Source organism: Vipera berus, assembly GCF_964194415.1.
Source record: "Vipera berus genome assembly, chromosome: 9".
Taxonomy (NCBI): domain Eukaryota; kingdom Metazoa; phylum Chordata; class Lepidosauria; order Squamata; family Viperidae; genus Vipera; species Vipera berus.
The window spans coordinates 23,317,379-23,332,601 of NC_138212.1; the positions used below are offsets into that span (position 1 = coordinate 23,317,379).

The window sequence follows — 15,223 nt, forward strand, 5'->3', positions numbered from 1 at the left end:
TCTGGGGTTTCCTTCCTTGCAAGAAGACCCGGGGTGGTTGGCTGGGCATAACCATTAACTCTGAGCGGCGCTGGCTAAGTAAAGTTGGCGATCATGTGATTGGAAAGGTAGACAATCAGAGCCTTAAGCTGCTCCGCTTTTTCTCCAGGATATTTGTTCGTCTGTCTGGGGCTCATTGCCATGCAAAGGGGCTGACATCAAAGCACCTTTTGTTGCTGCAAGCTTTTCTCCCGCAGAGAGCCCAAACTAGGAGTCATGTAGAGTTGGGAGAGTCCATGCTGGGAAAAGGGCAGAAAGCGAGAATCGCAGTACCGACTGGTGGCCAGTGCCCAGTTTTAGCTGGCAGAACCTGGCTAGGCTTGTTCCGTCCAGACGTCTTTTGCGCTCGTTGAAAGGAGGGAGCCCTGCCTTTCCTTCCGCTCAAGCGGGGTTTCTGCGATCACCCCTCCACAGAAAGCAGGTGGTTCACGCCTCGCTGGGCTCTGTCATCCTGTTGCTTGGCCATGGCAAGTAGTAGACAAAGTTTGTGCAGGACAGGGAGGCCCTAAGGAGACGGGAAAGGTGATCTGGGTGGTGCTCTGGGGGCTTTGGCATCCTCTTTTGAAAGGGGACTCTTGGGGACAAAATGGGGCTGCTGGGGGGGTGTTGCTGGCAGAAGGGGGCTGCTGGGGGGGTGTTGGATCAGGCGCAGTGGCAGGGGGAGGAACGTTTGTCCAGAAGCAGCACCTCTTCCTTTGAATGCCAATGCTGCTTCTTGGGTATCCCGATCCCGCTTAGCTCGAGCAACCCGCCCAGGAGGGTGTCGGGTGGGTTAGGAAATCCTGGCACTTTGTTTTGTTTTGGTTCCCGAAGCCCCCTTTCTTGTTCTGCAACAGAAGGGGACAGTTTTGGATGCGTTAAATGTATGGGCTGAATGCACAAGTTTCAACTTTGCGCCAGTATTAAAAAGAAAAGGAAAAGGGAGGGAGGAAAGGAAGGAAAGAAGGGACGAAAGGGGAGGGAGGGATGAGAAAGAGGGAGGGACAAAGAGGGAGGGAAGGAAGGAAAGAAGAAAGGTAGGGACAATGAGAGAGAGGGAGGGAAGGAAGACACCCACCTCAGTCCCACCCCCCTCCACCAGAGACCCATGGATTTCCCCCCCCCAGGAACCCTGCAACCTGAGTGATGAGCTAGCAACGCCCCCAAAGCCATTGACTTCGCTTGTCAAAAAGTTGCAAAAGGTGATCACATGACCCTGGGACACTGAACGTCATAAGTATGAATCAGTTGCCAAGCATCCGAATGTAAATCACATGACCCTGGGGATGCTGCAACAGTCATAAGTGTGAAAAATCGTCACAAGTCACTTTTTCCAGTGCCGTTGTAACTTCAAACAGTCACTAAGCAAATTGTTGTAAGTTGAGGACTACCTGTAGTTTATCATTTTTTTCCTTTTTTTGTTAAGTTTTTGATACCTTGGCAACTGATGGTACTCAGATATTGCCTTAGCCTAAAAGTGGTACAATGGGTGAAAAGGTTGAAAAGCCCTGCTCTGAAGCCAAAAGATTCTGGTTAAGAATAAACACATGGTTAGAGAAAATGACTAAAAACCATATGGATTTTAAGCCGGAACTATTTGTGTTAGGCATAATTGTAGGAAATTATAAGAAAAAGTGTATATATGTACTTTTACATATATTAACTGCAGCAAGAATTGCATTTGCTCAACAATGGAAAAATGAAGATTTACCAATGAAGGGTTAATTAAAAAAAATAGATTGTGGAGAAGTGGAGAGATTGACATTGGAAATGAAAGAGAAAAAAAGATAAAGTTTATTTTAGAATGGGGGGGTCAAACTGCCAGCTGGACGCATCACGTGGATGCCATGCCCACCCCATTGCCGGCAATGGTGAAACTGTCCCGATACATTGCGCCATGTCATGTGATGTCACGAGTTTGACATGTGTTTTAGAACAAGGGATACCTTTTATCAATGGCTAGAAAAACGAGGTAGAAAGGAATTTAACATGTATTAGTAAGTTAAATGTTAGAACCCAGACAATATGTGGCTGATAAAATATAAAGCACTTGTGACTATAAAAAAATTAATAAATATATATATTAAAAAAAACCAAGATAAAAATCTATCTGCATCACGGTCAGAAAAATGTCCGTCGGGTATTGAACAGGGAGACCTGGCTTGACAGTACACCATCTGAAACAGAATCCACAACTTTGAGTCAGCAATGTGAAACAATGTCATTCATTCAATCAATTAATTGCTGTTTTGGGGTGTATTAAGAGGAGAAAGTCTAGATCATAGCAAATGACACTCTAAACCAGCACTAGTGGAATCTGCACTAAGGTAGAATGTGGACAAAATGCATTCTAAAGTTCCTTCCAACTTTATGATTTCTGGCATGAAAAACAACCAAGATTCTCCATTTACTGAAAAAAGACCTACAAGGCCCAGGTAGCTGGTCCCAAAACAGAAACTATAAAGCAGCAATGGTGGGAAGATGGGACATAATTCAAGCCTAGATTAGACATCTCCAGTACTGCACATCAGGGAACATATATGGTACACCTGTCATTTGGGCATAGTTCCATTTATATTTCTGCAAATGTATCCTTCGGGCTAGGGGACGCTCAAATAGCAAAAAACAGGAAATTGGATCAGCCAATCAGCATTCAGGATGCACACCTCTGCATAATGTGCAGCTGGGATTGGGGAAGTGTACGTGTTGCAGCCATCTGCAACCTATGCTTATCCATCAACCCCTTTGCAGGGACACTTAGGCACATTTGCAGGCAGTTCTAAATCAAGCAGGCTTCAACAAGACTCACAGTGTCAGAATCCATTTATATTTCATTTCTAACTCCCTCTCTATGCAAACCCAAATCTCACCTCCACCCCCGACTGGATTCTGCCATTCCCAAGGAGGAAAGAGAAGACAGGGGAGTTTATTGTCCCATCTCTATCCCTTAGATGTAACTTTTTGTTTATTCAGCCGGCCTGTTGGCCATTGCAATAAGACCGATGAAAGGAACCCTCTCCCTCTGAATTATGAACAACTAAGAAAGTGGGTGGGGAGCATTCTGGCTCTTGCCGATGAAAGGAATCCTCTCCCTCTCTGATTTACGAACAAACAAGAAAGGTGGTGGGGGTAATTCTGGCTTGTATCTCCGGATGTAATGTGAAGGGAAGGAAGTAATTGTGGCAAATGGACTGAGGGTTCTCCCTTTCCCACGAGGGGTTTGACACCTGAGCCTTCACTGATCCAGGACTGACCAAATGGACTGAGGGGTGGGGTTTTGCTCGGGGACGTGTTAAAAATACCGGATCTGTGAGATAGTTTTTAGATCCTGTCTATCCTCTGTCATCCATGTCTTAGTAAAAGTTCCTGCTTGGACAATCTTGTCTCCAAGAGTTTTTTCTTTCCTAAGATGTGGATTGGAGTAGGTTCTGACACACAGTTTGCAAGCAACAACCTACTACCAGAGGACACGCTATGGTTTAACAGACACAATGCAACAAAGCCTAACTCGGGTTGACAAAATATAACGTTCCAACAAAATCAAATTATGGCCTAATAGTATTAATATTCCTATAACATACTTATTACTATCACCCACTACAATCCATTTTTGCTAGAACTAGTGTGTTGCATAAATCCAGCCTTCAAATACACAGGAACAAGGCATGGTTTTGTTGACAGAGCCTCATTATTTTTAAGTAGTTTTTTACAGGCCAGGGACCATAAAGGGAAGTAATGTGAAGAACTGACCCTGGAATTCTGGGCTGTTTCATTTTTGTGTGTCTGGGTTTTCCACAGATAAAAAAGGGACATTGCTTACCAACCTTTGCTTATTTTGTAATCAGAACGAACAAATACAAAAAACTCCAGAAAATCCAACCCATTAGCCACAAAATCAGTTTTCATTTCTGACTGATTAGAAATTACTGTAATCCAAAGGCATCCACCATACGGGGGGGGGGATGAAAAGACGTCCGCCACGGCTTCTGGTTTGCGATCACTGTGCCGGCGGATGTGTGGGGAGAGTGTTCTCTTCACCACCCGGTTTTCCTCCATTAGGAGACCATCCAGTTGTCAATTTTTCAAAGGAACTGGCTCCTTTGTATTCATTGAATTGTTGCCCTAATAGTTCAAATCTCCATGTTTGGTTTAGTATATTTGTCGTCAGTTCAGTCTGGTCTTCTTCCGGTTTCAACTTACTACCCCATAAGTTGTCGGTAGTATTTACAGATAAGGTGTTTACAGATAGTTCTTTAGTGGAGACTATTTTTGATAGAAGTCAGTAAATGTTCACCTCCACTATTCCTAGAAGTTGTTTTCACCACCAGCTGTTTCAAGTTCTTATCTTTTTTAGATAGTACCAAGGACAAATCTAGTCTGTAAGCAGGTCTCACAGTCAAAAAAAATTCACTTGCTATACCAGGCTTCACCACACAATATTCCTGATAGCATGTAAAGTCTTTTTCCAAATTCAAATTAGGCTTTTATCCAGTTTTTTTAAAAAAATTTCCAGCTTAACAAGTAGATAGGGTAATAGGCCCCTGTAGAAATAGGAACTTTTTGGGACCCCAAATATCCAAGAGATGCAAGTCCAATTATTTACTTATTTAGTTTAGTTATTCTTTTCTTTTCAAAGCTTTAATTCCCCAGGTCGGCAAATGCGATTCCAAAGGGGGGAAGAAATTTTCAAAATGCTCCCACAGCAAAGTAGTTGGGGATATAAGAAAGGTAAGGTCTCACCCAATCCCTCTGCATTGCTTTCGTTGTGCTTGGTGGTGATTTTGGCATTCGACTGGTAACAGCTTAGTGATCAGCTGTTTCTTCGTTGGTCCAGAGGAGCTACTCTGGATCAAATGGAGGGGTTGCCGCCCCTCCACGATCAGTCAGAGGTCCTCCTCACAGTGGTTGCCCCTCCAGGACAACTTTCAACCTTTTCAGGGTCTTCCCTTGACTCAAATAACATGTAGGAATGAAGGGAGATCCACTTCAGGATTTAAAGGTGCTGGTATGGAAGCCTGCTTGGCACAAAAAGAAAGCCAGAGTCAGACTTAAAAAATGGGATTTTTTGATTTATAATAGAAGAGCCTAAAACTTCACTTAATAGGCTAAGGGGAGACTTTAAAAGATATTGATTTAATATTTAGGATCTAGATTTACAAGTGAAATGAAAATTAGCTATTAGAATATAGTCTTGAATTATAATACAGAAGTGGGATTCATACAATAAAGGATACTTTATTAGTTAAGTGATGAGGTACTAGGATGAGAAATAGAATATATCTGAAATAAAATACGAATGTATTTAAGTAAGCAATATGTGTATTTTGGATATGACAACTACTATGTAATGGAATAAAGGAAATTTGGGTTACCCAAAATCTAAGTATTATGGATTTTAGAGGCTAAATTGGAACACTGTAATTGAAATAGGTAAAATTTAAAAACAGGACACGGGTATGTATAAATAAAAATATATTGATAAATGTCTTAACTGATCGTGTTATAATTAGAAATGTACTAACTTGAATGTGATAGTAATTAAGGGAAATAAAGGGAATTTTTGATGATGTAACCTGAGACATGTACAAAAGATCTTGTTATTGGACTACTGATTATCCAATCACCATGCCGCTTCCTAAACATTTGGATGTAAAATTAGAAAATTAATAAACCTTTAAAAAAATGTCCAACACCTCCCTGCTTCAACAGGCAGTCTGAATTTTAAAGCTTATGAGTTTATTCTTGAGGGGGGGAAAAGCAGTTCAGGGTGGGGAGAGAATATTAACAGAAAAGCCTTTGAAGATAATGTTCTTATTGGAAGACGGTGGTTTATATTCTGACAAAGGAACGTCACCCTCCGATTCCCCTTTGAACCGGCCTGGGAGCTGCTTGGTCACACCGAGCAGGGAAGCAGCCACGGATTTCCCAAGAGAGCGATACGTCTTCTCGGGCACATTTCTCCTGAAGCAAGCAGGTTTCCAGCACCGGCTCTCCGCGTGTCCGACTGCCACCGGACAGGTCACTTGCCCGCTGGCTTCGGCCGAAGGAACTCGGTCCTGCCCTTGCCTCGGTCGCCGAAGGTGCGGACGCGGTGGATGAGCTGCAGCTGCTGCTCGATCGTGGCCCGGATGTCCACCTCGTCTGGGATGTGGACGTAACGGACGTTCCTGCCGGTGATGAAGAGGTCCTGCAGCCGGCAGGCGCAGCCGTGGCGGTCGGTGAAGGTGGCCTCGCCCAGGCGGACGTTCATGAAGGCGTCTACGTTGACGATGCGGCCCACGGCCACGCTCTCGTCGCGCAGCTCCACGGTGGTGACGCGGCTGTGCAGGCCCTGCAGCAACAGCACCAGGCTGTTCTCCGCGATGGTGCGCTCCTTCACCGAGTGGCTGATCTCCATGGCGGCCCGGGACGCGGCTCAGCCGGAAGACCCCGGGACCCGCATCCCGGCACCGCCCCGGCTCGGAAGGCCGACCGACGGCGACCCGGATCTAAGGGGCGAAAACGCGCCAGGCCCCCTGCACGGCGAGGCCTCGCCTCCAAATCCGCGATCCTATTGGCCGGCGAGTTCGTCGGCTCGAGTGGGAGCGATGCCATTGGCCCGGCTGCGTGGAGGGGCCGAATCCTGGACGGAGATTCGGCCCCGGAAGAGGCGCTTCCCGCCTTCATCATCCCCACAGAGGCGGTTTCACGGTTGTCCGGCCCATCTCAGTCGATGGCGGACGAGGTTGTTCGCGTTGTGCATGGCGCCGTTTAATTGCTAGTGGTCTGTCTGAAATCTCCCTTCCAGGTTATGTGCAGGATGGGGCTGCCCGAAGACTGAGAGAAATAGGAAGCGATGGGAAGTCTGGTCAATGATTTCTAAAGCGAGGTCATATCCAACAAACTGCAGTTCAGCGGTGAGAAAAGGTTCTGCTGTTAGAAATGAAGGAAGACACCACCACCCCCAGATAGAAGAAGAAATCTGGAGGCAGGAAGAAAGTTTAATCACAACAGTTTAAATCTTTCCAAAGTAGAAATAAGCCCTCCCCCAAAAAAGAATTAATTTAAAAAGGACTCGTGATTTAATTAAAAGAAACACTGTCTAGCTCATTTTCAGAACCCACAGCCTCAGTCTAACCCAAGTGCAAACAAACAGCTACAAAGTATCCACTTGAACAAACACTGAAGATAAGCTTAATCACAGGAATGCAGGACCTGCTACCGGCAATTAAGACCCACAGGATTAGAACAGAAACAGAAAAATACATAAAATTAATGAAACACATCAGATTCTTTCCTGAGACAGGGATTAATTTTTAACCTTTTTTCTAAACAAGATTGGATAAAGAAACTAGCCCATCAATAGACACTGCTCCACAAATCAGGAATGTTTGAAATTCAACTAATCAAAATTGACAATTTTGAAAATCCTGGGAAGGTATAAAGAAACACATTTGGAGACCACTCTTTCTAGCTAACCAAAAAACTTTGCTGAATGTCACTCACCTCAGTTTCTTGCCATTAAAAGACTTCTTTCCGGCAGCTCTGCTTCAATTCAGTTATGTCTTTGCGTCCCGGCTGGAAGAATCCCCAAGGGAGGGGCTCTTTCCTCTCCACAAGAATGGAAAACCAAATGCACAGATACAGATAAGGTGGTACCTGGTTCAAATGTCAGAGCCATCCAGGAGTCCTAGTGCAGCAGAGGTATAAGAAGACAGCATTTCCCCTCAGAGAAAAAAAATACTTTGGGAAACATTAAAAAGGTAGAATATTATATTTTCCCAAAGGACCTTAAAAGGCAGGAAACCCCCCCCCCCAGTCTCTCTGCCCCAAGCAGAAACCAGGTCTATAGAAATGCAGATCTAATCATCCTTTCAGAAAAACTAGAGCCAGGAAGCTTGGAGCTGATGACATTAGAAAGATTGTCAGAATCCATTTATATTTCATTTCTAACTATCTTTTCTGTGCAAACCCAAATCTCACCACCACCACCACCTGGATTCTGCCATTCCCGAGGAGAGAGAACAAGTATAGGTTTTTATTGCTTTCACTTCCTCAAATGTAACCTTTTGTTTATTCCGCCTGCCGTAATTTATTCTGTAATTGATCACAATAAGATCAATTACTCTCTCACTAGACATTCTCTCCCATCTTACGGGCAACTATGAAAGGTGGTGGAAAGGGGAGGAATGAAACCTTCCGGAATCTGGTTTGTTTCTCTGGATGGAATGTGAGGGGTGGAAATGATCCTGCTACGAATGGACTGATGTCTCTCTTCTACCCATGAGGGGCTTGCCACCTGGAACTTGGCTGATCCAGAACTGACCGAACGAAATGTGGGGTGGGGCTTGCTTGGGGACATTTAAAAATATCGATCTGTGAAGGGATTTCTCAGATCCTGTCTATTATGCCCGCTATCTTCTATTTCTTAGTAAAAGTCCCTGCTTGGACAACCTTGTCTCCAAGAGTTCTGCTTTCTTAAGATGTGGATTGAAGTGGGTTCTGACATTAGACAGGATCTGCATTAAGAGTCAACCTGGAAGGAAGAACCTTACTGGGGGACTTTGCAAAAAATACAATGTCTAATGACGAGGCAGGGAAGGAGGGAAGCCCCATAGAAAGGGAACTTTCCCCCTGACCGAAATCCCACCAACTATTGGAAGCTGAAGCATCATATTCCTCCGGGGAAGAGGTGGGAAGATGCGCAACCACAAACTGCGGTGGTCAATGGGCATTGGAAGGAAAAGCAAGTGGGAAAAGGCATCAAGGAAAGTGACCCTGGGACGGGGCGGCCACCAACCACCATGGAAGCGAGAGATTGAGAGTTTCCTGCACGTCAGCGGAGAAGACAGGAGTTATGCAGCACATGCAGACTGGATCCTAGAGAAAGCTATTGACCTGATGAAAAAACCCTTGGCTCCCTAAGGGAGGAGAAACCTGAGTTCCACAGCCGCACCAGCGCCTGGAGCTGCAGCTGGAGAGATGGGGGGGGGGATCCAGAACCTGTAGCACCAGGCGTGTCCACTGAACCCAGAGCTACCACCTCAGCAGCACCCACCGCCCGCCGATCCACAGATGGGGATCAGGATAAGGGGGCAATACTGCCAGCGGCGTAGGCACTGATCTATTCAAAGACTCCTACCTCTGGTAGTGAAATTCAGGGGGGAGCCGCCACGCTTGGGGTTTTTCCTAACTCAGGTCCTCAGTTATATGGAAGAATATGGACGGGAAATCCCCAGAGACAAAGCCCGTATCCGCATCGTGCAATCCACCCTGGACGGACCAGCTGCAGACTGGGTGGTGACCCTGCATGACTCCAATGCCCCTGAACTCAATGACTTCATGCAGTTCCTGCCATCCTTGAGGAGGCGATTTGAGGACCCCTTGGTTGATCATAAGGCCGGGAGAGAATGAAAATGGTGAGGCAGAGCAGACGGCCGGTGGCTGAATATACACAAGAATTCCGGGCCATTGCCAACAAGCTGAACTGGCCGGAAGACATCCTCCTTAGCCATTTCAAAGATGGGCTAAACTACGACCTGTATGAGGGGGATAGAGGCTGTAGAATCCCAAACCCCTGCCAAGGAATGGGAAAGAACTCCAGCCTATATCGCAGGGGCGGTGGACACCTCGGAGGACAGCTCGAAGGGTGAAACCCTGGTAAGTGGATCCATTCCACCAATCCTCAAGACAATGACTATATTAGCCCCCTCCATGCCCGAAGCTGTCAAAGTGAAAGCCTTAATAGACTCTGGCTGCACCTGCTGCCTCATTAGCCTGATGCTAGTGGGGAACTTGGGCATTCGGTGAGGAGACTAAAGCAACCTGTCTCCTTTGGGTCCATAGCAGGGGGGTACCAGTTACCCTAGCGGATGCATTATCTCGCATGCCCCACTGACTCTAAACCACTTATGCCCAAACAACAACTGGCAGCACCAGTAATCACCAGAGCCCAAGCTAAAATAAAGCCACAGGTGGATACCCAAACTGGAATTGAATTCCGAAAGTCTTTGGAAAGTGATGAATAGTTCCAGAAAAATAGACATGTGCACAATCAAAGACGGACTACCCTGGGTGGGTGAGAAGTTATACATACCGGCCACCTAGAGGATCAATTTCATGTAGTTGTGCCATGATACAAAATCAGCAGGACATTTTGGGTTTGTAAAACTTTTACATTTAACTAAAAGACAATTTTGGTGGCCATCCATGAAAAAGGACATAGAAAATTACATGGCCAGTTGCCAAACGTGCGCGATGGCTAAGAGGCTGCAGGGAAAGTCGCCCGGACTGTTACAACCAGTGGCGAACCCCTCAGCCCCCTGGAAAGAAATAGCCATGGACTTTATAGTGGAATTACCAGAAAGCAATGGGAACAGTGTCATTTGGGGGAGTTACAGATCTGTTTTCTAAACAGGTGCACTTTATCCCATGCCAAAAGATTCCCACCACAAAAACCTTAGTGTCAGGACCCACCCCAATCCACATCTTAGGAAATAAGAACTCCTGGATCCAAGTTTGTCCAAAAGGAAAAGTTTACTAGGATGAGATTGGTTGTGGCAATACGAGACGGGATCTGACATTGAATTACATTTCAATACTATATAAAGCATTCCCGTTTCAACTCCCTCACCTCAAATCCATTTGGTCAGGCTCACATCATTTACTTAGGTGTCAGGCCCTTTCGTGGGAAAGGGAAATGTCCTTGTGTTTATTGTTATTGCTTTCTTCCTTTCAGTTCCAAATGGAGATCCAACCCAGATCTCTTTCTCTCCCCCTGTTCCCCCCAGATCAAAAGCTTTCCTGGTCTTTGAAAACAGCCTACTGCAATCTGAATAACCATCCTCTCCCCCCCTCGGAGAGATGGCAGAATCCCCAGAATAAGCACAATATTCTAACCATACATTTATGAAATGTGATATAAATGGATTTCTAGCTCTCCTCTCAGAAAAAAGATGGGTCCATCTGCAGGGAAAAGAAAACATATAAATGTTAGCCCGGTTTGTTCGGATATTCTGTATGAAATCTCTAAAGCACTTTGGTGCTTTAACCTGTGCATGCCCAAGATGGCGGACGTGCTCGGCTGAGCTCCGAGAGGAGTTCCAGCTATTTTGGTGACCCTGGGAGTCCTACAGAGGTGCTTTTGCCCTCTGTGTTGGGGCCAGGACGGATGGACAGATGGCTGTCGATGCTGCTTTTTGTAGCGGCATAGTCCTCCGTACCTGGAATTGGGCCCTGTGAGTTCCGGCGACCTTCGGAAGGGCCTCGGTTGAACCCGGAAGAGCCCGGAAGAGCTGCGGCTTGCAAGGCTCCGACTAGCTGATTCTCGGAGCTGATGGAGCAGCGGCTTAGAACGGCACTTGGAATGGCGGAATGGCGGAAGAACGGCAGCAACGTCTGGAGCAGCTGGCGGGGAGGTGAGCTGGAGTGCTGCGGCCGTTCCGACGTGGGGACCCACGGCCCAGAGTTGGAGTGCTGGCGGTTCGTGTTGCTGACCATTGGGCGGCACAGGTCACCTTCGTGTCGCCCGTGTACCGTGAGGCTAGCTAGACCAAGTTCATGGGGATTTTAGTTTTTTCCCCCACTTGCCCTAATGTAACCATGGATGCATGGTTTGGCGGGCTGAGTGTTGGCCTGTTTAGGCTAACATTGGCCTGCCAACTGCATCTTGGAGCTATGGTTCTATGGCTCCTTTGGTATGGTGGGGTGTGCTGGACTCGAGTCTGTTGGTATTCCGCCGGCCGGTGTTGGACCCACTTGTTGCCTGACCCTTTCCTGATACGGAGAAGAACTTTTGCAGCCGGGACATCTTTCTATTATGTTATTCAGCAGGCTTTTATGCCTTTGGTCAATAGCTGCCTAATTCCTCTGTCTTCCGTGACCCCAAAGGACTCAGAAGGACCCGGGTGTTGAGTCACTGTGAGAGAGTGGCTCAGATGTACCATCTGCTACCCCCCCAGAGGTGAGAGATCTATGGGGGGTATGCCTTACCCTGGACGTGTATTCCATGCCGCTTCCCTGATCAGGCCTGTGACCGTCGTGAGAGGGCGGTGGCCGACCTGTTTCGGAGGTTACCCAGCTCGAGTGGCAGTGGAGCTGGTTTGGTGGACTGGATATCTATCTACCTTCTGGCTTTAGATCCTCCTTATCGATCATGGAACTGCCTTTGCTGGACTTGCATGGACAATTATGGCTCGCCTATATTACACCAGCACGGACTTATTCGCTCTCAGGGGTGCCCCCCCCTTCCTGGGTGCGACCCCCCCTTTTTCTCTACTTCTCCTCTTGATGACGGGCCCAATTGTTGGGACCCTGAGAGATGGTTGGGCAGGGATAGGAGCCTCCGGTATAAATCTAATAAGAGGCTCCTGGTTTGTTTTTTATCAAAACATTTTAAAAGGTTAGGGAGGGGGAGGGATTGTGGTTTTGGTTGGATTTTGGGGGGTGTCCACCAACCGCTGCTCAGTCCAGGCTCGGGACAGATCGCGGTGGGATGGGGCCTCAGGGGCCCCGGAGTGGGGTGTGGGATTTTCTATCCCCACGTCTGGGAATGGCAGCAGGCGATTGTACAGAGGGCTGTATCAACATCCGGGAGTGCGTCCCCGCTGTCTCCAAGCGGTGATGTGCTCTGACTCTCTGGTTTCAACCCGTGGTTTCGGGAACGAGGGTGAGCAGCCACCTGAGCTTAGGCTTGTGTATTGTAATGCCAGGTCCGTAGTTAATAAGGCTCCTCTCATCCGAGATTTGGTTGAGGAGGAGCATGCGGACCTGGCTTGCATTACAGAGACCTGGTTGGGCCCAGAGGGTGGTGTCCCTCTGACTGAACTCTGCCCTCCAGGCTTCCGGGTGCTCCACCGGCCTCGGGCTCAGGGTAGGGGCCGGGGTGTGGTGGTGGTTGTGAGGGAGACCTTATGTCCGTGGGAGGCCACCGTTGTCCAGATATCCGGGTGTGAGTCACTCCTCCTGAGATGTGGCCCTAGGGCTCAGTTGGGCTTGCTGCTGGTGTACCTTTCACCCAGTCGCGTAGCAGCAGCCCTCATGGGGGGGTCACACGCTCGATTTTGTTTTTCTATCTGGACGGTGGTTAGATGATCTGGGTGGGGGTTCTCCAATTATTATGCCCCTGTCATGGACCGATCATCATCTCCTGTGGCTGGCCTTCCGTTTCGCCACCCCCCATCGCTGGGCCACGGAACCAACAAGATGGTTCCGCCCCAGGCGCCTAATGGACCCTGAGTGGTTTCAGGTGGCGCATGGGTCCCTGCCTGCCACCTTCGCTCACAGCCTGGCCGATGCCTTGGTGGAAGCCTGGGAAAGGGCAGCCACGGAGGCACTCGACCGCGTTCTACCCATGCGGCCCCTGACCCGGTGCAGATCCCAGTGGGCTCCATGGTTTTCCGTTGAGCTCCGGGAGATGAAGCGTTGGAGACGGGGCCTAGAGAGCTGTTGGAGATCCAGCCGGTCTGAATCTGACTGATTGCGACTAAGGTCCTCTATGAGGTCTTATCTCGCGGCGATGAGGGCGGCAAAGTCTAATTACTTTGCTGCCCACATCGCGTCCGCAGATAATCGCCCAGCCACCCTGTTCAGGGTGACCCGCTCCCTCCTTAATCAGGAGGTGAGGGAGGAGCCCTTGCAGGGTCATGCCGAGGAGTTTAGCCAACATCTGGTGGACAAAATCGCTGGGATTCGGGCCGGTTTGGACTCCGACTGGCAGAGTCTGACGGAGGTGACACAAGCGGTCTTGGTGATGTTATCTGGGAAGAGTTCGACCCTGTGACTCCAGAGGATGTGGACAGGATCATGTGGAAGCTGAGCTCCACCATGTGTTTATTGGACCCGTGCCCCTCCTGGCTGGTCTATGCGGCTCGGGAGGGGACACGAGGCTGGCTCCAGGCAGTGATAACTGCTTCTTTGAGTGAGGGTAGCTTTCCTGCCGCCTTGAAGGAGGCGGTGGTGAGGCCCCTCCTCAAGAAGCCTGCCCTGGACCCGGCTATTTTGAATAACTATCGTCCGGTCTCCAACCTTCGCTTTCTTGCGAAGGTTGTTGAGAGCGTGGTGGTGCATCAGCTCCCTCTGTTCCTGGAGGATGCAGATTATCTGGACCCGTACCAATCGGGCTTTAGGCCCGGGTACAGCATGGAGACGGCATTGGTCGTGCTGGTGAATGATCTCTGGCGGGCTCGGGACAGGGGATGTTCCTCTGTCCTAGTCCTATTAGACCTCTCAGCGGCTTTCGATACCATCGACCATGGTATCTTACTGCAGCGTCTCAGGGGGTTGGGAGTGGGGGGCACTGTTTTTCAGTGGTTCTCCTCCTACCTCCTGGGACGTTCGCAGTCGGTGCTGACAGGAGGGCAGAGGTCGGCCTCGAGGCCTCTCGTTTGTGGAGTTCCTCAGGGGTCGGTCCTCTTGCCTCTCCTGTTCAACATCTATATGAAGCCGCTGGGTTAGATCATTCGTGGTTTTGGAGTGGGGTATCATCAGTACCCAGCTTTTCATCTCTACCCCAAACCACCCCAGTGATGCCCTCGATGTGATGTCCCGTTGCGTAGAGGCGGTTCAGGTCTGGATGGGGAGGAACAGGCTTCGGCTCAATCCCGACAAGACCGAGTGGTTGTACGTTCCAGCATCTCGGGAAATTCAGTCCATTCCATCTTTAACCATGGGGGGTGAGGTGTTACCCCCCGTAGATAGGGCTCGCAACTTGGGTGTCCTCCTGGATTCACAGCTCAGTTTGGAAGACCATGTAGGAGCTGTGACCAGGAGGGCTTTTGCCCAGGTTCGCCTGGTGCACCAGTTGCGACCCTATCTGGACCGGGATGCCCTGCGTACAGTCACTCATGCACTCGTGACCTCTTGTATAGACTACTGCAATGCTCTGTACATGGGGCTGCCCTTGAGGACCACTCGGAGGCTTCAGCTGGTGCAAAATGCGGCCGCGCGAGTTGTGATGGGGGTCTCCTGATGTAACACCATGTAACACCTCTTCTTCGCAAGCTGCATTGTCTTCCACTTGCCCTCCAGGTGAGATTCAAGGTGCTGGTGATTACCTATAAAGCCCTAAATGGCATGGGTCCAGATTACTTACGGGAGCACCTGCTGTCGGCGTCATCTTCCCTTCGTCCTGTGCGCTCCCACAGAGAGGGCCTCCTCAGGGTGCCGTCTGAGAGTGTCGGTTTGCGGCCCCCAGGGGGAGAGCATTCTCTGTGGGCGCGCCAGCCCT

The 15,223-nt window shown here is 48.7% G+C and overlaps 1 protein-coding gene across 1 annotated transcript; it reads right to left on the reverse strand.

Moving 5' to 3' along the window:
* Nucleotides 1–4,866: 4,866 nt before the first annotated feature.
* Nucleotides 4,867–6,565, reverse strand: LSM10 (LSM10, U7 small nuclear RNA associated). Its single transcript, XM_081335427.1, has one exon. It carries the CDS (start codon nucleotides 6,413–6,415, stop codon nucleotides 6,038–6,040), a length of 378 nt encoding a protein of 125 aa, XP_081191553.1. The 5' UTR covers nucleotides 6,416–6,565; the 3' UTR covers nucleotides 4,867–6,037.
* Nucleotides 6,566–15,223: the final 8,658 nt, after the last annotated feature.

Excerpts from the sequence above, each read along its gene's own strand:
- LSM10 (XM_081335427.1), bottom strand. The coding sequence starts at position 6,415 with ATGGAGATCAGCCACTCGGTGAAGGAGCGCACCATCGCGGAGAACAGC.